Source organism: Petaurus breviceps, unplaced genomic scaffold (assembly GCF_028583685.1).
Source record: "Petaurus breviceps papuanus isolate PSGF00001 unplaced genomic scaffold, PetGlider_PUasm1.0 37, whole genome shotgun sequence".
In the NCBI taxonomy this organism is placed as follows: domain Eukaryota; kingdom Metazoa; phylum Chordata; class Mammalia; order Diprotodontia; family Petauridae; genus Petaurus; species Petaurus breviceps.
Window position 1 is genome coordinate 79,045,877 of NW_027186296.1, and position 27,980 is coordinate 79,073,856.

At 41.3% G+C, this 27,980-nt stretch overlaps 1 protein-coding gene and 1 long non-coding RNA gene across 6 annotated transcripts in view; one reads left to right on the top strand and one right to left on the bottom strand.

The window, feature by feature from the left end:
* Positions 1–27,980, bottom strand: part of SH3PXD2A (SH3 and PX domains 2A) — a 351,487-nt gene that overhangs the window by 283,017 nt on the left and 40,490 nt on the right. For all 5 annotated transcript variants that reach the window (XM_069098879.1, XM_069098881.1, XM_069098880.1 and 2 more), the window contains exon 2: positions 2,914–2,994. In XM_069098879.1, the coding sequence (XP_068954980.1) occupies positions 2,914–2,994 (81 nt within the window). The remainder of the gene's footprint in view (positions 1–2,913; positions 2,995–27,980) is intronic.
* On the top strand, positions 1,257–27,890 carry LOC138169438 (uncharacterized). The gene is made up of 3 exons (XR_011170353.1): positions 1,257–2,732; positions 11,170–11,333; positions 27,145–27,890. It is a non-coding gene; the product is annotated as an uncharacterized lncRNA (long non-coding RNA).

The window sequence follows — 27,980 nt, forward strand, 5'->3', positions numbered from 1 at the left end:
GAGAGAGAGAGAGAGAGAGAGAGAGAGAGAGAGAGAGAGAGAGAGAGATGGATATCTAATGAAATAGTGGCTTTCAAGCATTTCTAATGAAAAGACCAGGACTGAGCCAGAAGTTCGAAATGCAAAATGCCAGAGTCCAGAAAAACCAGGGATATCAAATAAATATATTTGAGCAACTGGATTGAATTGTATGATAAGGTAATGCTAACATTCTAAATGAGGGAGAAGAAACAAATGTCCCTTGAATCTTAATGTCTTCAAAAGTTATTGAGGGAGTTAAATGAGAAAAACAGAGATGGACTGGTTCTATTCTGAGGGTTTCAATGGAGGTCAGAGAATGAAGGATAAAGGGAGGAATCCACTAGGGTACAAAGGAAGAAGAAGGGGAAGTAACTTGCTGTTTCTCATAACAATAGTGGATGAGGAGAGTATACAAACATGGAAGTGGGTGAAGTGGGCATCCGATGAACCTCACTCTTATGTAAAATGGGCCAAGGAGGGCAGAACACACCTATAGACACACACACACATACATACATACATACACACACACAGAGTTTGATACCAAGATACATCAGTTTAATAGGAAAACAAATGGGAAAGGGGTAAAGGAGTGGGAAGTGACATTAAGAGAAAGGATAAGCAAAAAATAACTTTCTGATCTTGAAGTGGAGAAAAGAAGCAAAAAAGAAAAGAAAAGAGCTAGATCTAAAAGAAATGCTTTAAATTGCCTCACAAACAATTGGGAAATGGGTGAACAAAGTGGGGTATATCAATGTAATAGAATATTCTTACAAGATAAGAAATTGCAAAATAAATTCTTTAGGAGAATTTTTGAGTAGTCTAAACTGACAGAGAGTACAGTGAGAAGAACCAGGAGAACGAGATATACGAGTATAACAGCATTGTAAAGAAAAACAAGTTTGAAAGACTTCAGATCTCTGATCAATGCAATGATCAGGAGACCTATATCGAAGCACGTGACCCACCCCCAGACAAAGCAGTGATGGATACAGTGATGGACATTCATTTTGGGATGTGGCCACTGTGTGGATCATTTTGCTTGTCTCTGCTTAAATGTTAAAAATGTCTTTCTTTCTTTTCTCAGTTTTTATGGACAGGTGAAATACAGGGGTGGGGAACCTGCAGCCTTGAGGCCCTCTAGGTCCTCCTGTGTGGCCCTTTGACTAAATAAAAAATTGGATTCCGTCGAAAGGCCACACTTGAGGACCTAGAGGGCTACATGTGGCCCCTGGTAAGCGAGGGTTAGCAATAGTGATGCCAAAGAAAAAGGGTCATTGAGATATACATATTTTTAATATACAGAAGAGAACAGAAAGTACTACAGACAAGCAGGACAATTTTTGAAGTAACCGTAAGATTTCATATATGCTTTTTTCTCAGGCAAGCAATACAAAATATAAATATGCAGATTGACAGACTGTATGGACTAGGTGGCTTCAGAGGGCCCTTCCAGCTCTGGTTCCACGATCCTATCCGTGTCTTGTCTAAAGACCAGCCTAGTTCAGTCTGGAGAAAGTCATTGTCAAAAAATCAGCCACAAGATGATTAATTTGTTTCAGCACCAGCGATTCACAAACAGATCGCCATCTATGTAACTCAGTAATTTACCCAATATTTTAAAGGGCCAAAGTAAAAGTGCATTGCCCAGCCCTCAGTGGGGCCTAGCAGAGCAGATACTCCAGGGAATCCTTATCCCTAACCTTCCTGCTAAGGTCCCCCACCTAACTAAATGCTGACTCCCCCATCCTCACTCCCTCTTAGAAAACCCACAGCCCCCAGTGTACACTGACTCTCAGGCCTAGCACACAGGAAACATTTAATCAATTGGTGTCGACTTGACTTCTCTCTTCCTAATGATAGTGAAGAACTCCCCATCCCACCCCATCAGATATGCCCCTCACACCAAAGGCACTGACTCCAACCCCTCCTACAGTGACCTCAGCACCATCCTGCTACTGTACCCTAAGCACCACAAAGTCTTCCTGTCCCGGCTGCAGCTCAATCCTCCTTTCTGTGTTGTCTCATCCAATTGGAATGTGAGTTCCCTGGAAGAAAGGATTTGCTTTGCCTTTCCATCTGTACCCCCCCGTGCTTGGTATACAGTGTTCAATAAAAGTCTTTCTTCATTGATTCACTGTACGGTGACTTTTGCCTCACCCCACTTATTTACATACACACATACTTGTACACATACACACATATACACACCCACCAATACCCATTATAGCTGCCACCTTCGCCCCACCTTGAAAAAACAATAGGAAAGAAGGGTAAGGAAACTAGAACCAATGGCAGGAAGTTACAAGGAGACTCAATATAAGGAAGAAATTTCTAACAATGAGAGCTATTCAACAATGGAATAGGCTGCCTGGATGGACAGAAACTTCCATATGCATCATTGCAAGTTTCCAAGCCAAGGTTAGATGACCAGTCTAGATGTCAGGAATGATATAGTGACCATTCCTGCATTTGATGGGTGTCTGGACTAGAAAACCTTTGAGGTTCCTTTCAACTCTGAGATTCTATAGGAAACCCAAGATGGCAAGATTAGGGGACCATCAAAGTCTCTTCCCCTTCTAGAAGAGTTCTGAGGTTTTATGAAACATATTAATGCTGCTGAAAATACACCAAAGCATTCCTGTTCCTTGGTGGAGAAACCTGCATTGTCCAGAAAACACTGCCCTCACAAATACAGCTCCATCCAAGAGGTATGCGTCATCTGTTATTGCTATACTTTGACCTTTGGCTGAAAAGTATTGTCCATGTCAAGTGAAAGGAGGGAGGGAAGAAAAGAGGGGAAAAAGGAGAGATAAGAAGCCTAACCAATGAGAAATACAGATCTTTCCAAGTGAAACAAAACAGCATCTCCACAGAGGAAAAAAAACCTACCTGTAGGTCAAAGAATTTGCTATATCGCCGGTAGATAGTCTGGGAGGTGGAATCAGACCAAGTCACATTGATAATGTAGACCTAGAAAAGGAAAAAGAAAAATCAATAAATAGGAACGAAGGTAAGGAACTATTTCAGATCGCAATAACTCACATTCTTACAGCGTTTAAAGCTCCACAAAGTGTTTTCTTCACAGTAGCCCAATAGTGAGGGAATGTGTTATCTGTATCAGAAAGCTGAGTCTCACAGAGTTTCAGTGATTCACCTGTGGCTACACTGCTAGAATTTGGAAGAGTTGGAATTCAAATTCAGATTTTCTAAGACCAAAGCATTCAGTGAACATACAATCAGTGTGTAAGTTTGCAATTCCACCTTGGCTGGAGTTAGCATATTGGATATAAACTGCCACAAAGTGTGGGGCACTACTTGAAAGATAGAGAAAAATGCTCTAGCCACACATCCTCTCCCCACTCTTTCCCCACCCTTTCTAGCTGAACACTAAACCTGTCTGCTTTGGGAAAGCCCTAGGCTGGACGTTGAGGATTCCCAGATTACAATCACAGCAACTGCTCCAAGATTTCTCCAAGAATCACAGAAAACTAGACTGTCCTGGTAAATTGGTCCCCATTATATGTCCTTAAATAAGGGATGGGTTCATATAATGGTTTCTTAATAATGACTGCGAGTCAATGAATTCTGGCACACTGTCCTGGTAAATTGGTCCCCATTATATGTCCTTAAATAAGGGATGGGTTCATATAATGGTTTCTTAATAATGACTGCGAGTCAATGAATTCTGGTTATTAGGATAAATAACAAATGGGACAAGATAAAAAAAAAAAAGAAGGGGAAGTACTCTTTCTTTTTTGTTCTTTCGGGTTTTTTTGCTTTTTGGGGGGGGGGGGGAAGGGCAGGGCAATTGGTTAAGTGACTTGCCCAAAGTCACATGGCTAGTAAATATGTTAAGTGTCTGAGGTCGAATTTGAACTCAGGTTCTCCTGACTCCAGAGCCGATGCTCTATTCACTGTGCCACCTAGCTGCCCCCAGGAACTACTCTTTCTCACACACATACCCACCCCCAAGGAATGGACATGGTGCTAGATTCAGAAAACATAAAGAAGAAAGAAAAAGCAAGTGTCTTGGCTGAAGGGAGAATGAGGACAGTTTGAAGGAAGATAGGGAGTAGGACTGACTTTTCCAGCAGCCCCAGGAAAGGATTTTCAAACTGTGTGGTAAATGGGTCCGAGAAGTTGGTTAGGGTTCCAGGGAAGTTTCACAAGTAGATGAAGATGTTATTTTGGAATCTTGTCACTTTTTCTCATTCTGTTTCCAAATTAAACTTTCAACGTCACCCTACAGAAGCACATTTGTTACCAAGCAGGATCAAAGGACCAGAAACTGGCTCCAATGAGGGCTGCCACGTGTGGGCAGAAAAATGAATAATGAAGAAAAGAAAACAGGAGAGGAAAACTTAATTACAATCCTCATAACCTCCACTCTCAATCTTACTTCCCTAATCTTTATTAGATAGCATGCCCCACCCAATGTCATTCATGAGTATCATAATATTACAGAGGCAATTAATTCCACAGAAACCATTATACAGATGGGCAATCAGCCAGATGATATCATGATAGGGCATGGCCATTTAGAGTGGGGTTTGATTATGAATTAATGAAACTATGTCTAAGTGACTTTATATTAAAAAGTAATTTTATGGACAGCATGCCACCTTATTACTGTTTTATTATTATTATTACATTTCTGATTCTGCGGCCACCATAGGTTGTTGGCTATATTTCAATATGGCATAGAAAGAAGGGTGAAACAGTATTCAGGAAACTTAGCTCCTGTTTTGGCTTTGCCACTAATTAATTGGCCATATGACCTTACCTTAGGAAAGTTACTCCACCTATCTAGGACTCAGCTTTCCAAATCTGTAAATTGAGGATGTTGGAGACAATAAAGCAACAGAAAGAGCCCTAGATTATGTTTCTAGACCAAGGTGTTGTTTCAGGCTCTGTAGAACTAAGATAGTCAATTACCCTTTAGAAACATCAGTATTTCTGACTAAATCTATAAAATGGGGATTGGAGTGGATGACCTGTAGGATCCCTCCTAGTGCTAATCTTCTAAGGTTCTCTAGGATGTCCTGTGAAGACCTTCCAACTCTGGCATTTTATGTTTCCTATTAAAAAAAATCAGTAAAAATTCTGTTTTATACTACTTGGCCACAAAATAAGTATGCAGCATGGTAATCAATTAATCAATAAGCATTTGTTAAATATCTATTAGGTACCAGGCACTGTGCTAATGTGGGAGATACAAGTACAAAGAATGAAACAGTCCCTGCCTTCAAAAAGCTTACTTGTATTTAGAGAAACAATAGCTATGTATAAGTATATCACATATGTATATACATATACATTTATATACACACACAAAATGCCTACAAGATAATCTGGGAGGGAGAAATACTGGTTTTCTGAGGGGGGTCAAGAAAGGCTTCATGCAGAAGGAGGAGAGGATTCTGAGGAGGAAGAGGGGATGAAGTCGAGTGGTACATTCCAGGTATGGAGGGTAAATTGAACAAAGACACAGAGACTGGTAAAGGAATGTGGTATGTGAGGAACACATCAGAAGGCCAGTTTGGTTGGACCTTAGGTAGGAGGTAGGTAGGAGCTTAGGTAGGACCTGTAGGTAGGAGCCAGAGGTGTGCTGGAATGAGGTCAAGACTGGCTAGAATCAATTGTTCAGTTTTTAGTGTAAGTATTTATACTTTGGAAAGCAACAAATGTTATAAATCAGGACTTGACTTACTGTTTTGTTGATTATCTAGACTTCCAAAAGTAATGGATAAAATATTAATGATGTAGCTTAAATGCAAAAAAAAAATGTGTCTTACATATATTTTCAATATAAAAGTTCCACAATTTCTAAAATTTGGAAGCCCCTAGCTTAGGGAGTAAACTCATTTGAGACTAGAGAACTAAGAAGCATCTGACTTTTTAGAGAGCCAGGCAGGAAAGGAAAATCTTAGACTAAGAACAGGTTGGGGAGCCGGACTGAAGTAACTAAATGGAGGGGAGGAGCTCATTGGGAGCTACTCACAAGTTAGACAAAGAAGACAAAATTCCTCAAACATAACCAACTATGTGTGTCTTGCTTCCAAATAGATCATTCCCATCTATACCTCCATTATCTAGTGGGTAGAAGCAGTGAATGCACCCAAGAATCTGGGCTCTGGATATGAGGCCCCACCAGAAAGAATTCAGGAGAATGAAAGAGAGGAGGGGAGGGGAGGGGATGACCCCAAGGCGGTAGCCCCAAGACAGAGTTCTATAAACCCATGGCTGGAGGCAAGGAAGATAATCCTACAGGAGGCAGGCAGGGGTGTTTTGGTATATCGGCCAAGGGCTTTCACTCCCACTCTCAACACCAAACCCAAATGATGAGGCATCCTCCCCCCTACTTCCCCTCTCTTCCTTCCCATCCCCTCCACGCCCCCCTCTCTTTGCTTCCTCTCCTCTCTCCTCACTCTCTCCACCATGCTAGCTAGCATCTGTCTCCTGACCCCTGCTCTGGGGAGCTCCCATTGTAGTGAAGCAAAAGTGAGCTTACCCTCCTGCTCAGAGCATATCCTGTTGCCTCACCAAGGTCAATTCAGCAGAAGTCATTCCTGAAAGGGGTAACTAGGTGGCACAGTGGATAAAGAGCACCAGGCCTGAGGTCCAAAAGAGTCATTTTCCTGATTTCAAACCTGGTCTCAGACACTTACTAGTTATATGACCTTGGGAAAGTCACCTAACTAACACCACTTGCCTCAATTTCCACATCTTAATGAGCTGGAGAAGGAAACTGCAAACCACTCCATTATCATTGCTAAGAAAACCCCCAAATGGGGGTCACAAAGAGTAAGACATGACTGAAAATGACTGACCATTCTTCCAAGCTAATCACCAGATCCCAAATTAAGGGATTCTTCTTTTCTTCTATTCCCTCAGCTGATAAGGAAAGAGGAAAGGGGGAAGGGGAAAGGGAAAAGGAAGCCTCCTGAATTAATTTAAATTTAATTAATCCTGAAATCATACACTTAGAGCTAAAAGGAACCTTAGAAAGTATCTGGTCCAAGGGTTCTTAACACTTTTTGTGTGATGGACCCATCTGACAAAGCATATAAACCCCTTTTCAGAATTTTTTTAAATATATAAAATAAAATATACAGAATTATGAAGGAAACCAATTATACTGAAATATAGTTATCAACATTTTTTTAAAAAAGCATTTTTGAACTCAGATTAAGAAATTCCTAGTATAAATGTTTCATTTTGTAGATAGAAAACAGGCCCAACAATGCTAATTATCTTGAGCAATTATTACTTATAACTGTAGGAAGCAAGTATCAGGACTCAGGAAGATCATGCATACCCAGAAGTCACAATCTACTTGCCAGAAGCTCAAGTTTTCTGGCTATCCTCATCCAGGGACATATGTTAAGATTTCATGCCTCTGCACTCCCCACCAAAATGTTTTAAAGACTCCCTGACTCCCTCTCCCTACCACTCTGCAAGGGCTGCTCTTTCTACTCCTGGGGCTCAGGACTTAGCTCAAGCTGACAGCAATGAGGGATATTCTGGGAAAATAGCAACCTTAATTACCTAGTAATAACTGACATTTTTCTAGCCCTTTATGCAAAGGGCTTTGAATATATTAAATCATTTAAGTTCCCTGATGTGGCCTGTACACTCTGAAAAACTTAACTGACCACCCAGGACACTATTTTACACCCACATGTTCTCTTTCATAGGCAGCTTTAAGAAAACTCCAGGTTTTCTGTTTGTCTTTTCCAAGCCTTCTGTGGAGATAAGCTGAGAGCCAACAGAAGGGTAGCTAGCAGGCCTCTTCCACTCAGATGCTGAGTAGAAGAGACTTTACTTCTAGACACCAGAAATCCAGGGTTATCTTCCCAGATGAGAGACAGATATACAAAGTCCTCCCCACCACACACACAGAATTTCTCTGAACTCCTGGGTTTGGCCCTGCTGGCTCCAGAGGCTTTTTGAAGACAAACCACAGAGACAGGACAGGTGAAGGGAAGAGGGGACAAGGCAGAGGTCACATGAGAAAAGCCAGCTCTGCTTACCATCAGCTCCTTGAAGGCCCCATAAATCCCTTCTGCAACAGGAGCCAAACCCAGAAGTAGTTATAGAACAGCTGGTGTCTGATGGAGGTTTTGCAATGAAACATTCTGCCTCCAAAGGGAGCTGTTTGGGTGATATGTTTCTAAGGAAAGATCTTCTCTACCTTTGGGGTTTTCAGATTTTTTGGAAGACTTTTTTTTCCCCTTTCTCTTGACACTTTTCTCCGATGGTTAAAATTTTGGGAGCTTCCCTTCAGGGAGACCCCACATTCTATCTGAAGGAGCTGAGAACAGTAACTGAAGAAGTGCCCCTTTTGTCTTCAAGTCTCTAAGAAGGGAAGCCCATACCACTGCCAACAGCAGGGACACCAGGGAAATCCGACCTCAAAGGCAGGGAGTCTCATCAGTTCAATAATGCATTCTCACTAGTCCCTGAGAGAGAAGAGAAGATTATGAGCATTTATATAGTGCCTACCTTGTGCCAGCACCTTTTACAAATATCTCATTTAATCCTCACAACAACCTTATGAGGTAGGTGCTATTATCATTCCCTTTTTATAACTGGAGAAATTGAAAGGACTAGAGGTTAAGTGACCTGCCCAAGTTCACACAGTTAGCAAGTATCTGAGGCCAAATTTGAACTCAGGTCTGCCTGACTCCAGGTCCAGTATTTCGTCTAGCCATCGGCTAGACATCATCAGCTTCCTCTTGAGTTTTTCATATGTGTTGACCTGATCTCCTTACATCTGGCTATTTCTTTAGAACCAGACATGTAGTAGGCAGTAGAAAGCGTCTTGGGTCAGATGGGAGTCAGGACCTGGGTTCCAATCCTGCTCTGCTGTTAGGTGACCCTGGACAAGTCATATAACTTTAGGCCCAGAAGACATCTTAGACATCATCACCTAATCCAGTTTTCTCATTTTACAGATGAAGAACCAGAAGCTCAAAGGGTAAAATCTGGCACAGCCAGCAGTAGAACCCAAGTCTTTTTATAGGGCTCCTGATCCTGACTCCCATCCTGCTTTAGTCTACCCTATAAGCCTTAGTTCCATACTCTGTAAAATAAGAAGGTAGAAAAGAGAAATGCAAATTAAAACAAGCCTGATGTTTCTCCCCACATCCATCAGAATGATCAAGATGAAAGCAGCCAACACTGGAGGGACTGTTGAAAGAGAGGCACATTAATGTACTTTTGGTAGAGCCCTGAATTGATCTAACCATGCTAGAAAACAACTTGGGATTATATTAGGAAAGTCACTAAAGTGAACATACACTCTGACCAAGGAATATTACTACTGATAAATACCTCTGAGGAGGTCAGAGACAGAGGGAAAGATCTCATACACATACACACACATATATGTGTGTATGTACACATATGTATATGTGTATATGCATATATAATTATTAACAGCATTATTTGAAAAGCAAAGTTCAACAACTAGGGGAATGGCTAAACAAACTGTGACATATAAATAAAATGGAATATTATTGCATCATAAGAAGCAACAAATAAACACATCTTAGAAGATTTGTATGAACTGATGAACAGCAAAGTAGGCAGATCCAGAAGAACAACTTATATGATGACGACAGCATGTGAAAGAAAACAACCCCAAAAGACATCAGAATGCTGATCCATGTAATGAATAAGCTTGACTTCAGAGAACTGACTAATGGTGAAGCATGCCTCTTATCTTTGGGCAGAGGAGTAAGTCAAAGAATGAGACCCATATTGTCAGACATGGCCAATATTTGATTTGATGTTTGGTTTAATAGTATTTTTGCTATTCTGTGGCAGGGCTAAATCACTGGGAAGTGACTGGTTTTTCTTTAAAGAGCATCAATAAAACATTTATATTAAACAATATATTTTTTAAATGAAGGGGTTGCACTACATGATGTCTGAGGTCCTTTCCAATTCTATATTCAAATTTTAGTGCCTATCGTTAAGGTCTATTCTCATTCTGCCGACTCCTTTCTGTGGTACTTCAAATTACATATGATTGTAAATTGCAATACTTAACTCACAGTGACATCTTAGAGCAGCAGTTCTCAAAGTGTGGTCCAGGGACCTCTGAGGGGTTCCCAAGACCCTTTCAGGGGTTCCATGAAGTTAAAATTATTTTTAATGGTAAAATATTTTAATTACAAATTCAGTAAATATTAAAGGGACAGCTAGGTGGTACAATGTATGAAATAGGAATCAGGACTTGGAATCCGGAAGACTTGAGTTCAAATCCAGCCTCAGATACTACTCTCCTAGCTGTGAGACCCTAGGAAAGTCATTTAACCTATTTGTCTGTTTCCTCATCTATAAAGTGAGCTAGAGAAGGAAATGGCAAACCACTCCAGTATCCTTGCCAAGAAAACCCCCAAAGGGGTCATGAAGAGTCAGACACAGCTGAAGTGATTTAACAACAAAATATTGATAAATATAACCAACATAAACAAAAGCTCTTTTGGGGGTGGGGTTCTCAATAATTTTTAAGAGTGTACAGGGGTCTTGAAACCAAATTGTTTAAGAATTACTTCCTCAAAGCACTGAAAAGTGGTGTGCATATATAGTGATGAGGTCTCAGAGTCAGTAAGATCTGATTTCAAATCTTGACTCTGACACATTGCCTTACACTAGGTGCTTAATAAATGCTTATTAGATTGGATGGATTAGATTGTTGGATTTAGGAAGTTAGAAAAGTTAGGGGAAGTGAAGGTGGGGAAAACCCAGTAAAAAGAGGGCCAGTTATATGTATGTATATACATATATGTGTATGTATATATCTATAGCTATAGAGAAACATATCTAAACTTTATTGTGGCCTTTTGGGGCGGGGGTGGGAGGAAGGGGGAAAAAGAACAAAGTAAAAAAGTACACAACAGAGAACAAAAGAAAACTCACAAGGAAGCAAAGAAAAGATGGACAATTCTCAACATGAGTATTATTTATCATATGGGCTTTCTTGAAATGAAAATTTATTGTTACATAATTTGAATCTTCTCTTATGTTCTGCTATGCATACAACATGCTTTTTTTCCTAACTTTTTATTTAAGTACCAATATTTAAGTTTATGATATGTTTTTGTTTCTTTTCTCTATTTTGTATTTGTGTTCTAGCATTTGAATCTAAAATAAAATTTTGAAAAAAAAAAAAAAGAGAGATGGCAGCTGACCAAATCCTAACTGGCACAAAAGCGAATAGGCCCTAAAAGTCAAGGAGGTACTTGAGGAAGATGTGGTCACTTCCCTGTTTCCCAGGCCTCCAAATACAACACTTTGAGGTAAGGAAATTACCCTTTATGCAAATCAATTTCAATTTAATTTCTGAGCTCTACTAATCAAACTTATCTCCATTATACCACTGGCACTCCCAGAATTCAAAGCTGTGACTAATTACAGTTAATTTATGGCTCAAGTATCCAGGAGGGACCAGGATCTGCAACATATTTAATTAGTAAGTGCTGGTGCTCTCTTTACCTCTGAAAACTGCAATTAAGGGTGAGGAGTTACGGGCTTTGGAGCAATGGTGTGCACCCATGGCCCTTTACTGAGGGCAGCTTTATTTTTCCTGGACTCTCTCCAGCTCCCCCTGGCCCCAGGCCAGGGGAACCCAGTAACAAATCTCCTTTGCCTGCACCCACCACCAGCGGATCTGGGTCAACTGGGTCAACAACTTCAACTTGTTACCCTAGCTGAGCAGCAACTGCCTTTGAAGGCCTTGAAGGTCAGTGTGTCATTGGGAACCACAGTGTCCTTAGCATCCTAATAGCTTCCTAATATCTGAACTAGCCAGTGGGGGCAATCATCACAGATGCTCAGCATGAGAACTGTGGGAAGTCAGAATTGACTTTAAGTATAAAAATATCCACTGACAAGAAGTATAATGCTTTGGCTACCCAATTAGAGAACCTAGATGTTCCAGAATACCCCAGGGGAGGCATAATACCATTAGGCTGGGACACACCGTACACTAATGCCCAAAATCTATGAGGTCACTAGGTAGAGGTCTTACAGCCAACAGAGAGCTTCATCTTCACCAAATGCCCTCACTGCCCTTTTCAGCCCTTTGAGCTCATTTAAACTAATGGAATTCAAGTCTATCTACTAGGAAGAAAATCTTCAGCTCTAAGCCATTCCAAGTTCAATAAGTAAATGAATGAATTCTCCACCATCATTCTATGACCTCTGTGCATTCCAGCATTAATCCTTCATTTCTCCAGTTCCTGTTATATGCATTGTCTGTTCCACACAATTAACAACTTAAGTCCACATTCTCTTATTCTCCAATCATTTGCTCCAATTTAGCATTTGTCACGGGCTAACTTATTTTCTGATTCTTAATCTTGTCTCCCTAACCAAAATGTAAACTCCTTAAGAGTAAGGACCTTTTTCCCCTTTCCTCTGCCTCCCCTACAGGATAGCAGAGCATAAGACTGGGTCTGCCAGAGTTACTTAAAGAATACTGGCTGAATGAATGAACAGAAATCAAATGGTGCACATCAGGTGTGACTTATGGGAGAGACTAGCAGGAGCTCTCAGCATTTCACAGTCCTGTGTGGAAGGATGCCCATCATTTGAATCAATAAAGCTAAGGGGGAGAAAACATCTGGCTCCATGTGGGGGTCTTCACCAACAGTGAAACCCACCGGTTAGATCAAGTTTAATAGTCTGTGGCCTCTTGGTTAATGATTTTGAGCCTGGGCTTGGTAGGCAGGAAAGTCAAGACACCCCCTGGGTACAACCCTATTAAAATTCCAGCTTACCTGCTGGGGGATGTGAATTTGGAGAATGGCAGCTACTTGAAAAACATGCAACTCAGAGAGAATAGGACACTTCTCCCTTCTGTTTATACTACAGGGTTAATTGCCAGGTGACAAACTTTTTCAGGTTTCAGAGCAGCTTCATCATTGGTCTTTGGTGGGGTTTGATGTTTAATGAGTAGTCTCAATGGGCAGTGGGATCACTTACAGGGGAAGAGTCATCCACATCCCTTCTCATTCTCTCTCTTGACCAAGAACCAGCTGGCCAAGAGGGGCCTTCCCACAGGGCTCACACAAGTTTTGTGGTGTAGACAACAGAAAAGTGAATTGGTCTGTCGGGGGTCAGTAGCCTGGAATTCAAGACTTCCTTTACCACATGATCTTCTTGGCCTCCATTACCATCTACCTCCCCATTGGCTCCATCTAAAGACAAAGGGTGGACATATAGGGCCTGATTGGCTAACTGACTAGGAAGCAGAAACTACTCAGACCTCCTTCACCCAGGAAGGTAAGGACACTATCACTAAGACTCCTACCTAACCCTCCAGGTTAATGGACTTCTGAGTGTCTAGTACATCAATGTTACTTCCCATAGCTTCCATCCCTATTTTGTATCCAATATCCATGGGCTAGTCATACAACATCACCCTCACTGAAGATTGTTATACCTACCTGATCTTGAAGAACTCTGAAATTCCCCTTTGATCAAACTCTGGTCCTTCTATCTCTCCCACACTCTCATGATTTCTAAACACGTTCTTTGACCTTATGCAGACCATCCCATTCTCAATAAGCATTTCAATCTGACAAGCTTTTCTTAAGTACCTACTACATACAAGGTATAGTGCTCAAAGCTGGGGAAAAAAAAAAAGAAACAGTCCCTGCCCTCAAGGAGCTTACATTCATTCTACAAGGAGATACAATATCTACATAAATAAGTATAAGATAATTGAGAAGAAAGACAGTATTAACAATTACTACAGTTCTGGCTTTTTTTTATTACTTTCATAATCTTGGCTCATTATTAACCAGTTCAATGATGCATAGTCCTCTACCCCTTAATCCCATGCTTTTCTGCCCTCAGTCATCAATGCGCCCAAACCTGGTTGACCCTCATCTGTACCTTCTGGGAAACTAGGTGGTCCAGTGGATAGAAGACAGGGTCTAGAGTCAGGAAGACTCATCTTCCCAAGTTCAGATCTGGCCTCAGACACTTACAAGCTGGTGTGACTCTGGGCAAGTCACTTAACCCTGTTTTCTTCAGTTTCCTCATCTGTAAAATGACCTGGAGAAGGAAATGGCAAACCACTCCACTATCTCTGCCAAGAAATGCCAAATGGGGTCACAAAGAGTCAGACGTGACTGAAACAATTAAACAATAAAATCTCTGCTTTTACTCTACAGCTGTTGCATTATTTGGAGAAAACTTTAAAAAGCCTTTCTGAGTGGGCCCACTAAAAATTCACATTATCTAATTTCAATTGGTCCCTAACCACTACAAGGCAATTCTTTTACTTGAAACTAATTGCTCCATTACATTCCTCACAGCTGCTGTTTCAAATTTTCTCAAGTTCAGTTTCCTTCAGATGACTTTGCCTCCTTCATTACTGAGAAATTCCAGAGAAAAATTGAGGCCATAGACCATAAATTTCCTCATCTTCCTACAAAACATATCAAAGCATCTCTAGATAGATAGATAGACACACAGACAGACAGATACAGATAGGTATATATATATCTAGATACATATAAAATGACCGATCCTTTCCTCTTTTGCTTCAGTCTCAGAAAATAAGGTGGCCCTTCTTTTTGCCATGGCTACCCCACTGCTTATACCCCTGGATCACATCTCACCTACATGTATGTGTGTGTGTAGGTACAGACAGACAGACAAATATATACGATAGATAGGAGCCAGAATGTAAGCTACACCAGAATGTAAGCTCCAAGAAGGCAGGCATTTCATCTTCTCTATCTTTGGCCCCTTCCTCCTCAGTGGCTAGCTTAGGGCTTTGTATCCAGTTAGTGCTTAATAAATGTCTATTGAATTGAAGTAAAAAGGGCAGTGATATAGGCTGATGTAGGCTGTAAAACCACCCAAAAAAATCTAAGCCTCAGACTTTTATGAAGCAACAGAAGGGGTGGCCTCCCTTGCAGTAATCCTGGCCTGGGAAAAGCAGAAGATGAGCAGAAAGGAACTTATTCCTGGACCTGAAGAACAATAATAAAACCCTTAGGATATTCCTCCTACAAAGAATAAGAGGCTGTAAGACCCCACCCCAACTCCCCAGAGAGAATTTTTTTTTTAAGATTCTTGGCAGGAACTGAGAGAGACAGAGAGAGAGAATGTGTGTGTGTGTGTGTGTGTGTGTGCATTCGTTTGTGTGTGCGCGTGCGTGTGTGTGTGTATGTATGAAACAAGAGAACCAAAGACTCACAAAACCTACATGAGAATTTGTTGTTATTGTTTTCTCTACTGTCAACAGAATGTAGGGGAATAATGTGAGCAAGGCAGCCTTCTTAAACTCTTTCTGGTGTGCACAGACAATGGACCCCACTACTTCTCTGTGACACAGTGTCATCATCATCAAATGAAAGAATGCCAACCCTCAGAAACCATTTGTACCATTTTTACAGAGAGACCAAATCTTGCCAAGGTCACATAGTGAGTGAGTTAGGGATAATAGTCAACAACTCAGGTCTTTGGCCTTCCATTCAGGATTCTTTCTACTATTAAGAGCTGATGTCAGAAGGGCTAACTGGGAAACAAAATGATAGCCTACCTGAGGCTGGAGGAGTCTAAATCAATAATGACAAATAGGGTTAAGAATGTCATCAAAATGGATCTGTCAAAAGGAAGAATTAAAAAACAAAACCCTCCCAGGAATGGCTTTCAAGAACAGGAGACAAAAGACAGTCTGGACCAAGTGACCAAGTGAAGTTTGCAGGGTTAAGTTTGAGACCCAAACAGAAAAGTCAGAAGGATGATCCGCCCTTTAAAATGAATCTTCATTAAGGCCTAACATGTAAAGTGCCATAAGAATCACTCCTTTCTCAAACTTCAAATAACACTCTATACTTTTCTTCTTATCATTTTGTATCCCGCTATTTTGTTCTTCATTTCCTGTCTCCATCTACGACTCCACAGGGCTGTCCTCCATGCTTGCTACAGATCTCCACCCCTTAAAATCCTATAGTTTCATGCAAAGCACAGATTAAATACTACTTCCCCTCCATGAGATGCCTCCTGATCCCCAGCTGCTCATGATTTCCCATTTAATTTATATTTATTATATATGTGTGTGTGTGTACATACATTACATGCATACATGTTGTTTTTCCAGTAGAATATAAGCTCCTAATGACTGCTTCATGTTTGTCTCTATATCCCCAGTACTTAGGAGGTGCTTAGTAAGTATCTGATTGATAACTATTTGTATTTGTCTTATCCACACTATTAGATTGTAAATGTATCTGACCTCCTAATACTCTTTCTAATTCTGTGGCACAGCAGATGGAGTTCTGGGGACCATCTCCAGTTGTCTTGATCTATATCTTACCACTGAACTCAGATGGCTCCAGAGGGGAGAGTGAGGCTGGTGACTTTGCACAGCCCTCCCTCACTTAAAATCCAATTCACTTGCAAGTCATGATATCACCTTCCTGATGTCATGATCATCTTCAGAGACCACCACCAACAACAGACAGAGTACTGGACTTAGAATTATAAATGATGCCCAGACCCACAGACTCAGACAGGAGAGGAAAAGGCAACACACAGGGCAAAAGACAGAAACGTGGTAGTTCAGAACAGACAGAAGGAAGGTAGATCCTTCCCCTCCTTGCCCTGGACATGCAGGTGGGTGGGCTGAGCAAGGCAAAGGGTTCCTCTCTTGGCCACCGAGGTCTCATGTCCTCCCATCAGATGGCAGCTGCCGCAATCTCTCTGCCTGTCTGCTGTTATGCCTTTACTTGCAGGGTTGTTGTTTTTGTTTGTTTGGAGGTATTTTTAGGTTTTTGATGAACAGGAGAGGAGGGAGAGAGGGAGAGAGGGAGGGAAGGAGGGAGAGAGAGAGAGAGAGAGAGAGAGAGAGAGAGAGAGAGAGAGCATAGTACTGTAAAGCTAAAGTAGGTTTGCTTTAGGGTTTGGGTTTTTTTTTAATACAGATTTCTTTGAGAATTCTTTATGTAAAGTTGAATTGTGTGATGTGAATTTACATAAAGCAAGAACTGTCTACAGAATAAATGGATATATACTTAGTAGTTAACTAGGAGGTAGTTTGGGAGAAAAGACATCAGAAGTTGGGGGGGAACAGGAAAGGTTTTATATATAAGATGGTTCCTTATTTGAGTCTCTAAAGAAGGACTCTATGAAGCAGAAGTGAAAAGGGAGTGTATTCCAGGTATGTTGGATGGAAAGTGCAAAGATGAAGAGATGGAGATGGAAGGTCCTACGTGAGGAACAGAGAGGCCAATTTGGCTGAATTGAAGACATTGAGAAGAGAAGTAATAGCCAACAAGGCTGGAAATAGAGATAGGGGTGAGATTTTGAAGGGCTTTAAATGCCAAATCAGGGGAAAAAAAAGCCAGTAGCATGGGAGAGGCTGAAGAATCAAGGTACGTGTATGTATGTGTGTGGCGGGGGGGATGTTGGGGAGGAGAGGAAATGACAGGGTATAATCTACTGGAGAAAATAAGAGAGACAGGTCACATCTTTGTCAGACATTGGGGAAAAGAGAGAGTAGGAGGTGATGTCAAGAGGCTTAAGGATGAAGAAAATGTCAAGTGGTCTCAATTTTCTCAGTAAAGTAAGAGGCAAGGTCCTCATCTGAGAGAATGGTGGGGAAGGAAAATGTGTGATGCTCCAAGAGGGAAGAGAAAGTTTAGAACCACTTCTGTGAGGAGTGAGACAGGGGATCATTTAAGGATGAAAAAAGTACTGCCTTGCTACAGTGAGGACCCAACTGAGGTCAGCACTGTTAGAAGAATTCTTCCAGCTGCATTAAGCAGCTGGTGAGTAGGAGAAGTTGGGGAAGGCAGTGAGAGTCATCCAGGCTGGAGGTTTGGCAAGAAGTGAGTGGCAAGAGGACTTAGGGACAAGAACAGAGAGTAAGCAGCTGGTAAGTAGGAGAAGTGGGGGAAGGCAGTGAGAGTCATCCAGGCTAGAGGTTTGGCAAGAAGTGAGTGGCAAGAGGACTTAGGGACAAGAACAGAGAGCCGGGTAGAGTTGAAGCAGCTACCTACTGGGCTGATGTCGAGGGGGAGGAGAAATGAAGTCAGAGCAATGGTAATGGCCTAAGAAAGTACTGAAGAGTGGAGGGAATGAAGGTCTTGGTGAAGGAGGGATGAGGAAGAGGGAGAGATGGAATGATAGGTCTGATGGGGAACATGGGCATTCACAATTTTGGAAGTGGAACACCTGGGTAATGGTGACATCTAGTATGTGATCATTTCAACGTGTGGTTGAGGTGCATAGAATTTTAGGAAGTAAAAGGTTAAGGCATTTAAAGGAGCATCTATGTCACTACTGAAGTCCCCTGGTATAAGAGCAGGAGTTGGGGAGGAGAGGACAATGCTGAATACCATGAGAGAGGAAGGAGAATGACCCAGGGATTGGTAAACTGTAGTCATAACAATGTGGAATGAATGGTGAGTTTTGATTGAGTTGACTACAAAAGAGGAAGAGAAGCTGAGTGACAGAAGTAAAGGAAAGGTCTGGAAGTGACAGTGGGGGCAAGAAGTAACATCCCTCCCCTCCCCAGGACCAGCATGTCAAGGAGCCATTGAGATAACCTATGCAAAAGGTTTTGCAAATCTTAAAGCAATATATAAAAGTTAGGAATTATCCTTGTTATCCGCGTTATTTTAACGTGTGGTTTGCCCCTCGTAGGCAAGAGGTATGTCTTATTTCTATTTGCATCGAGGTTCTTATCCAGCACAAAAGTCAACATACTTAAACATGGCTTGGTTTGGCTTGAACCAAACTCTGATGGCTCCACTGCCTAGGCACCAGCTACTGCTTCCATTTCAAAAGTAAATAATGAAGAAGTGAATGGAAGCAGGCAAGAGGACCTTTGAGGCTCATAACTTAAGAGAATTTTTCTCAGGCCCCCCAGTGAAGAGCCAGAACTCTGGTTTAGGCTTATCTCACCTCCAAAGACCTTCTCAATAGAACATCAGGTCTAAACTCCTCACCCAGGTCATCCTACCCTAACACTAATTCCCCATTGCTCCCCAGTGCAAACCCAAGCCAGTCAAGTCAGCACTCCAGTCCAATTGCCCCTCTCCATTCTCGTCCTCAGGATTCTTCCTCCTGGAAATTCCATTTTCATTCCCCTCTCTCTTTGCCTATCCAAATCCTATCAACCCTTCTAAGCCTAGCTTAGTCCTACTTCTTCCATGAATTCAGTCTTCCATTGACTTCAGTCTATACAGAGTGTAGCCTACAATCCAATAAAGATTGGATTTGGATTCAATTATTATCTATATGATCTTGATAAAATCAAAATATTTCTGGGCCTTACTTTCCTCATCTATAAAATGAGGAAGTTAGGTTAAATATCCTCTAAGGCAAGGATTCTTAACGTGAAGTCTGTGAACTAGTTTTTCTTTTTTTTTTTCATATTTTGTTAACTGTATTACAATTGGTTCCCTTTTAATCTTACAAATTTTGCTTTATGGATTTAAAAACAATATTCTGAGGTTTCCAAAATAATAGCTAAGATTTATAGAGCACTTACTATGTGCCTGATGCTGTGCTAAGCTCTGTACAATTATTATCTCATTTGAGCCTTATAATAATTCTGGGAGGTAGGTGCTATTATTATCCCCATTCTATAGATAAGGAAACTGAGGCAAACAGAGGCAAAGCAACCTGCTTAGAGTCACACAGCTAGTATGTGTGTGAAGCCACATTTGAACTCAGGTCTTTCTGACTTGAGGTAACCACCTGGTTACCTCTATAGTTCCACAGGCTTCATCAAAAGTTACATCATATGAACAAAAAATAAAAAATGCTGCTCCAATATTTCTTCAGATGTGAATTCTATGATCCCATGTTTCAAATCATCAATGGAAAGAGCATAGGGCTTCACAGTCAGAATACAGATTCAAGCCTCAGTTCCAATACTTAATAGCTATAGGGAGACCTCACCCTCTCTAAGCCTCTGTTTCATCCGTAAAATAAGGCAGTTAGAAGATCCGATTCCTCAAGTACCTTCCAGCTCTGCCATTCAGGATGCTGTCTGTGAGTTCTCCCTTTTCAGAATTTCTGTCCTACTGATAAACTATTGTTGAGTGGCCCACCCATTTACATTCTGCATCACAAAACTTTGTATTCTTAAAGGACAAGGGTCTTGGGTCTGACAGTCCTCTATATTTCTGGCAGAGACAGGCACTGGAGGTGGGCACGTGGAAGGCACTGGTGGATTTACTTCTCCCTCACATTTACCATCTTAGGACTCCTCTAAATCAGGCAGGGAATCTTGGCTATGTCCGGGGGGCATGCTTTTTTGCAGGGGATGTTTTGGGGATTTTTTCTTTTTTAAAAAAAAGGGTCTGAATAACAGTTATCCTAATGACCAAAACCAGAGGGCCAGCTAGTATTTCTTGAACAAACCTCAAGGTCCCAACCCAGAAAATAGAGCAACAGTAACAACTCCCGAAGATGCAGTGTTCTTTTTCCCCGGTGGCTCACAAGAATTGTTCATACTTCAAACACTAGGAGTGGCTCCCCCATCAGACACAACCTCTATAAACCTTACTGCCATTATATCCCTGCTCAATTGAGCCTTTTGGTTAAATCCATTTGCTGGTTTGTTTTTTTTCCCTTAAATCAAAACGTGACTTTAAATATTAGAGATTCCTTTGATGGGGTAGGGTGGGCCGGAGCAGAAGAAAAAAAACCTCTTCCAAAGCAATTTTAGTTTTGAACAAAGCACTGGATTTAGAGTCTGAGGACCTGGGTTCAAATGTTTTCTCTGATACTTATCAGTTATATGACCTTTGGCAATCAAGAAATCAATAAGCAGAGCACTGGCCCCAGAATCGGGATGACCTGGGATCGAATCCGGGCTCAGATATTTAGCACCACACCCAGAAATAACTGGCCGTGTAACTTTGAGCAAGTTACTTAACCCCAATTGCTTAAAAAAAAAAAAGAAAAGAAATCAACAAGCATTTATTAAGTACCTACTATGTACTCGATACAGTCCTCCTGGACACAAAGACAAAAATTAAAGTCTGCTCTCAAGGAATTTACATTCTATTTCAAGGACCTGTTCCTCATTTATAAAATGAACAGATTGGACTAGATGACCTCTGAGACCATGGCTCTTAATCTCATGACTATTTGGAATAACATGTTGCTTTGTATATTAACTCATCCTTTGTCAAAATGCTGTTGTATAAATAAGTATCAATAAACATTTATTAGGTGCTTACTAAGATCCCAGACACTGTGTCAAGTGCTAGGGTACACAAAGAAAGCCAAAACATTCCCTGATCTCAAGGAAATAACATTCTAAGAGAAAAATGGAAGATTTATATGAAGTGATTCAGTGAAAGGAGAGCAGAACCAGAAGACTACATACATGATTAAAATAATGCAAATGAAAACACATAAGGCATCTGTACAACCAGAAAAGCAATCTGCATAATGAATATAAAAATGTAAAAACAAAAACAAATTATCAAAATTGAATGTTGTGAAATTGTAATTACCAACCCTAGCTCCAAAGAAGAGATATAAAAAGAAACCATCCCTCCCCTTGTTTCTTTGTAGAGGTGGTGGACTATGATCATGGATTATGGGGAAAATATGGCTGCATTATAACATCAGACTTTTTCCATAGTTTTGATTAATTGGTTTTTTGGTTTGTTATTTTTTTTTTATCCTTAGTTAAAGATATGAGTAATGGGAGTGGGCACAGATATGTAGGTAACATAAAAACAAAAGATGGTAGTAAAAATTTATTTACAATGAGAGGCATCTGCATTCAGATTATGTACAATAATCAATCCTGGTTCCTGAGGACAAATGATAAAAAATACTTCACTCTCCTAGGCCAAGAGGCGGGGGACCCCTGGGGCAGAATTTTGTGCCCAGAGCCAGGGTGGTTTCCCCCACATGGCTGCACTCCCCTGACCTCTAGATCTCATCACATCAGTTCTACAACTGATACCTCCTCAGTACTCCCTGCTCATGGGATGCCTACCTTCCCCTGCCTGGAGATGGGGGGAAGACAGACATGCAGAGCTCCTCCAGGAGGGCACCAAGAGCAGCTACCTCATGATTTCCCACTGGACTGCACTCCCCTGGATTCATCAAGCCCTGCTTCTTTTTGATGCCTTGTCTTCTCATTAGATGGGGAGCTCCTTGAGGGCAGGGACTGCCTTTTACTTTTCTTTGCATCTCCCAAATTAGGCACAGTGCCTGGCATAGAGGAGGTGGTTAATGTTTTGTCGAGTGACTGACAAACGTGTCAGTTCGGGCTTCATTAAGAGGCAGAGATCAATGGGGACACGGGTAGCGTATTAGGGAGGTACTGATATAAAAAACAAAAGACCTCAATAAGACATTTTTTTAAAACAAATTTGACATGAGAGAGATGCCTTCTTCCTTTTCATTTTGTGGTTCTCCACAGGCTGCTCAGCTTTTGCACACTGATGCTTAATAAGTGCTCACTACATCTTTATTGAACTGAATTGATTATAGAGAAAATAAATCTCCTCAAGATGGCAGCAAGCCCAGGAAATCCTTCTGGAGCCCAAGCAGAGGAATAGTGTGCCCAGGGTTCCCAAGAAATGTTTCTGAACTCTCCCAGCTCAAACAAATGTAATCTTCCATCTCACTTGGTTAAAGAGCACATCTGATCCCTTCCAGCTCAGGGATCAGCAATGGTAATTGTTTTGAGTGGTGAGGGGTCAGGGCCCAGGCCTCAGAGAGCCTAAGAAAGGACTGAAAGGAAGGCAGGTACACACATAGCATCTTCACCCCTCAAATCAGTGACTGACCTCAACTCAGCGCTGTGGGTCACACCACACCAACACATCCTGTGAGCGTACTCTCCAGTCATCATTAACTGTGATATTGATGTAAAGGTTAGCATGCACGCGTGCACGCACACACACACACACACACACACACACACACAACTTCCTCTTCCTGGGAAACACAGGCATGACTAGGAATGTCAGAGGCCACTGGCCTCCAGCGGGTGCCTCTTCCACAAAGACTCCACTGGAAATGACACCATTGCTTCCTCTCCACCATCTGACCAATCTTTCCATTCTTCTCTCCACTGATGCTAAACCTTTACCTGAGGCAGACACCTATCATTAAGAACAGATCAAGTGGTTATAGGTGGACCAGTAGCTGAAAGGTTGTATAGTATTCGATAGCTGTCCATTTAAGGGGCTGTTGGCTTAAAAAGCAAATTCCTAGTGAGGAGCGACAATATGTGTAATAACACGGTAATGATAATAGAGAGGAGGAAAGGGGGAAGGGAATAAAAACATTTATTGAGCAACTACTATGTGCCAACCCTTTAACAAACACGATCTCGTTTGATCCACACAACAACCCTGAGGTAGTTGTTATTGTTAGGCCCACTTTACAGGTGAGGAGCCAAGGCAGGCAGAGGATCAGGGCTTGCCCAGGGTCACACAGCTAGTCACTGTCTGAGGCTGGATGTGAACTCGGGTCTTCTTGCCTCCAGGCCCAGAGCTTAGCCCACTATGCCACCAGCTCACATTCAGTGTCAGTACATTGAGATCTGGGATTGTTTCCTTTTTGTCTGGGCATCCCCAGTGTGTGGCACAATGTCTGGGATGTAGTAAGTACTTTAAAGATGCTTGTTGAGTCTTGGGAAGGAAGAGGGAGAAAATTTAAAACTTAAGGAAGTGAATGTTGAAAACTAAAAATAAATAAATTGATTAGAAAAAATACTTATTGATTGATCAATTGGTATCATCTTGGTGAGGAAGCCTGAAATACTGGAGAAAATGCTAGACTTGGAATTAGAAAGACCTATGATAAAATTCTACTTGTGACTTGGTAGCTGGTGCTGCTGGGTAACAGCCTCTCAAAGTCTCTGTTTCCTCCTCTAAAACATGGGTATTCTATTTGCAGTACCTACTTTTCAAGGTCATTGTGAAAAGTAAGTGAGCTATTATTTGTAAAGCATTTTGCAAACTTTGAAATCCTCTAAAATTTTTCATGATCTCATATATATAATGGGCATCGTGGTGCCTTCTCAATGGGTGGGGGAGGTAGAGAATTTGGAGCTCAAAACTTAAAAATGAATGTTTAAAAAGTTCTATAATTGCCAATATAGTATTACAAAAGTATGCAATAACATTTATAAGACTGTTGGGAAATTTATAGGATCATAAATTTATAGCTGGGAGGAACCTTACAGGTCATCTTGTCTAACTCCTCATTTTACATTTGGGGAAACTGAGGCACAGAGCCTTGAGGCAATTTGCTCAAAGTCATAATAAGTAGCAAATGGCCACACTAGGACCCAGATAATCAGATTCCAAGTCCAACACTTTTTCCACATAAAGATAGAAGGGACGTTAGAGACTGTCTAATGTGAACTCTTCACATTACAGGGAAGGGAAATTGCACCCAAGAAAGAGGAGACAATGCTCATATTAAATCACATAGGGAGTCAGTAGCAAAGCAGGGCTGAAATGGAGATCGGCTGAGCTCCATAGCACTGGGCACAGAGAAGGTATGGAACCAAAGGAAAGTGAGCAGTCATGCTCCCAACTCATCTTGGACAACTGAACTGGAACGCCCCTGAGGATATGACCATGATCCCTCCTGGCTTAGGCTCCTTCCCACCATCAAATCTCATCATTCTCCCTCTACCCCAGTCACTCTGAGGAGCAACAAGAACCTGGCTCTTCTGCTGTTTCCTGAAATCATTAGATATCAGTTCCTGAAATGCCACTGCCAGAGGGCAGTGGTGTGTGTGCCCCTTGTGAAAGAAGGGACTGTGCCTGAGTCTGTGATTTCCATACAACAAGTATGACAACAAGTTAGATGAAGAATCAACCATTGTTTAGGACAAGGGACCAAAGCACTGTTCTCCGTCTTGTCAAGACCCAGGAATTTGACTTTAAGTTCAATTGAGAAAGGAAACAAATAATTCTGAACTATTCCCACCTAGAATACCCACTTCTTTCTTCTGAGACTATTTGGATCATTCCCATCTTTCAATTAATCAACAAGCATTTATTAAATGTTTGCTTACTATGTGCGAGATAATATGCTCAATGCTAGAGATACAAAGAGAGAAAGAGAAAACATTCATTGCCCAGAAGGAGCTTAAAATCTCTCTCACCAAGGGACACACACACACACACACACCACAACACCACACAACACAAGGAGATTCAGAGGAAAGATACTCATGCCTGGGAGTACCAGGAAAAGTGTCACATAGACAGTAGGTCCTGGGAGGAAAGAAGACATTCTGAGAGATGGAGAAGAGGAAGGAGTACATTCCAAGAATGTGGAGAGACAATGAAAAGGAACAAAGATGGAAGACTAAGTGTTAAGCAAAACAGTTTAGCCAGCTGGGTTGGAGAAGAATGTGTAAGAAGCCCAGAAAGATAGGAAGGATCTAGGTTGTGAATAACTTTGAAAGTCAAACAGGGAAGGTCATATCTGATGCTGGGGGTAATGGAGAACTGCTAGAGCTTATTAAGTAGGACAGTAACATGGTCAAATCTGCATGTTAGGAAAATTGGTTTGGCAGCTGCCTGAAGGGTGGATTGGAGTAGGAGAGCCTTGAGGCAGCAGGGCCCATCTCAAGCCCTGCTACCACCTCCTTCATGAATCCTTGCCTGACCACCACCCCATCTCCAATAGCAATCCATCTCATCCTTTCAAAAATATTGGTATCTCTTGTCTAAACCATTCATTTGACACTTACCAGGATCTAGCACAGGGCCTTTTACATAGCAATTATTCATGTATTTGCTGTATGCTCACAGAATGCCTTGCACAGTAATAAAAAGCCCCTGAAAGCAGAGTCCAGGACTTAACACTCATCCTGTATTCTCCAGAGCCTACCAGAGAGCCATAGGTGTCCATTTTGATTAAAGTAAAAGTCAGATCTGAAAAAGCTATTGCTCTGCCAGCATGGAGAGTGAAAAAAAAATGAACCTGTGTAGCAGCAGCCACACTGGCATACCCAGAACGGCTGCTAGCACAGGTGCTTAGATCTGCTTTACTAGGAAAGGTAGCTGTTTAAGTGGTCAGCAATCTTTTTAAACTACATTCACTAGTTCAGAGGAAAAGTCAGCACCCTGAACTTCAGAGGAAATACAAGCAGAGAAATAAAGGCCAACAGACAGGGCTCTGACTGCCTGAATCAACTATATACTTTACATACATCCCTGGATAGAGAGTCTTTACATCTGAGCAGTCAGGGAGCTCTGAACACACAGTCACTCAATCTCAACTGTGGAATCACAAGATCTTTCTCATAAGCAAGCCCCCAAGCAAGCCTCCCCTAAGCCTCTGTGTGAGGTCTATTAATGGGCAAGGAAGATCTTAAATCCCATTAACATTACAACCTGACTGCCCAAGAGGTGCTCACTCCTGAAGTTTAGTCTCTGTTTGAAGAGCTCACTGGCCACAACAGCCCTCAGAATATGTATGTCTTAAAAGTTTTCCACTCAAGCAGCAAAACTGGGAAAGCTAATCAGCTTCTGGCTTGGCTTTTTAAGACAAACCACCCTTAAAAGCCTTGCAATCTAACAATCCCACAAAACCACAAATCATAGTTGAAGTCTGCTCCTCTTCTCTGACTCTTCTTGCCCAACCTCATCCTTGAGGATTCAGCTCTAATGGTGGATAGCCCCCTTGGACTAACCCAACTCACACTAGTCTCTCTGACCCTATTTTTCCCTTCTCAAATCAATAATAATAATAATATTAATGACAATAAATAACAATAACTACATCAAATAACAATATTTACATAGCACCTTAAGGTTTATACATATTGTCTCGTTTGATCCTCATAATAACTGTAAAGTAGATGCTATTATCTCCATTTTCAGATGAGGAAACTGAGGCCAAGAGAGATTATATGACTTGACCAGGGTCATGCAGTTAATCCACCCTTAAAACACCTGCCAAAATAATATTAATGCACATTAATATTAATCACATTACTACCTTCACCAAAAACCTTCAGTCTTGCCCTATTGCCTATAGGACAAAGGACATCACTCTATTTCTGAATTCCTATACGATTCATCATTTTTATACCCAATCACATTTTCTTTTATTATTCTCTCATTTTCTTAGCAGGGCAGCTCAGTGGCACAGTGGAGGGAATATGGGGCCTGGAGTCAAGAAGATTCATCTTCCTTAGTTCAAATCTGGCCTCAGACACTTACTAGCTGTGTGACCCTGAAAAAGTCACTTAAATTCTGCTTGCCTCAGTTTCCTCATCTGTAAAATGAACTGGAGAAGAAAATGGAAAACCTCTCTAGTATCTGGACCAAGAAAACCCCAAATGGGGTCATGAAGAGTCACACACGACTGAAACAAATGAATAACAAATTTGCTTGTTTTCTTGTTTTCTCGTGAATGGCCATGACCCTGACATTGACTGCTCTGGTCTCCAACCTAGGACAGGCCTAGACATTCAGTAAATAGTGTAAAAAAAAAAATCAAAACAAACAAAATAGAAAAAACCTTGCTGACTGGCCAACTGTGACTTGGTAAGACATGGTCAGGCAAGACAAAGAAGACCTTGAGGAAAAATAAAGAATGATGTTAAACTGTGAATGATCTTAGAGTTGTTCTAGGATATAAGTGGACACAGATGGGAATGTGTTGAAAACAAACACCCCTATAGAATCACCTCACCAATAAAATTAATTTTAAGAGTGGAAGGTTAGGGTGGGATAAGGAGGACAGAGGTAGAGAAAAAGGGAAGACAGCCTAGTGAATTTCCAAGACAAAAGGAGGAAGAAATGAGAGCCAAGAAGAACAGAAGGGCCACAAAGAGGGAAGGATGAGTGAAGGAAAGGCAGGTTAATGAAAGAAAATGATGGGATGAAATCAGGAGGAACCCAGTGACAAAAAAATAAAAAAAGGGAAGAGGGAGTCAGAGAATGAAACAGTCAAGATATTTA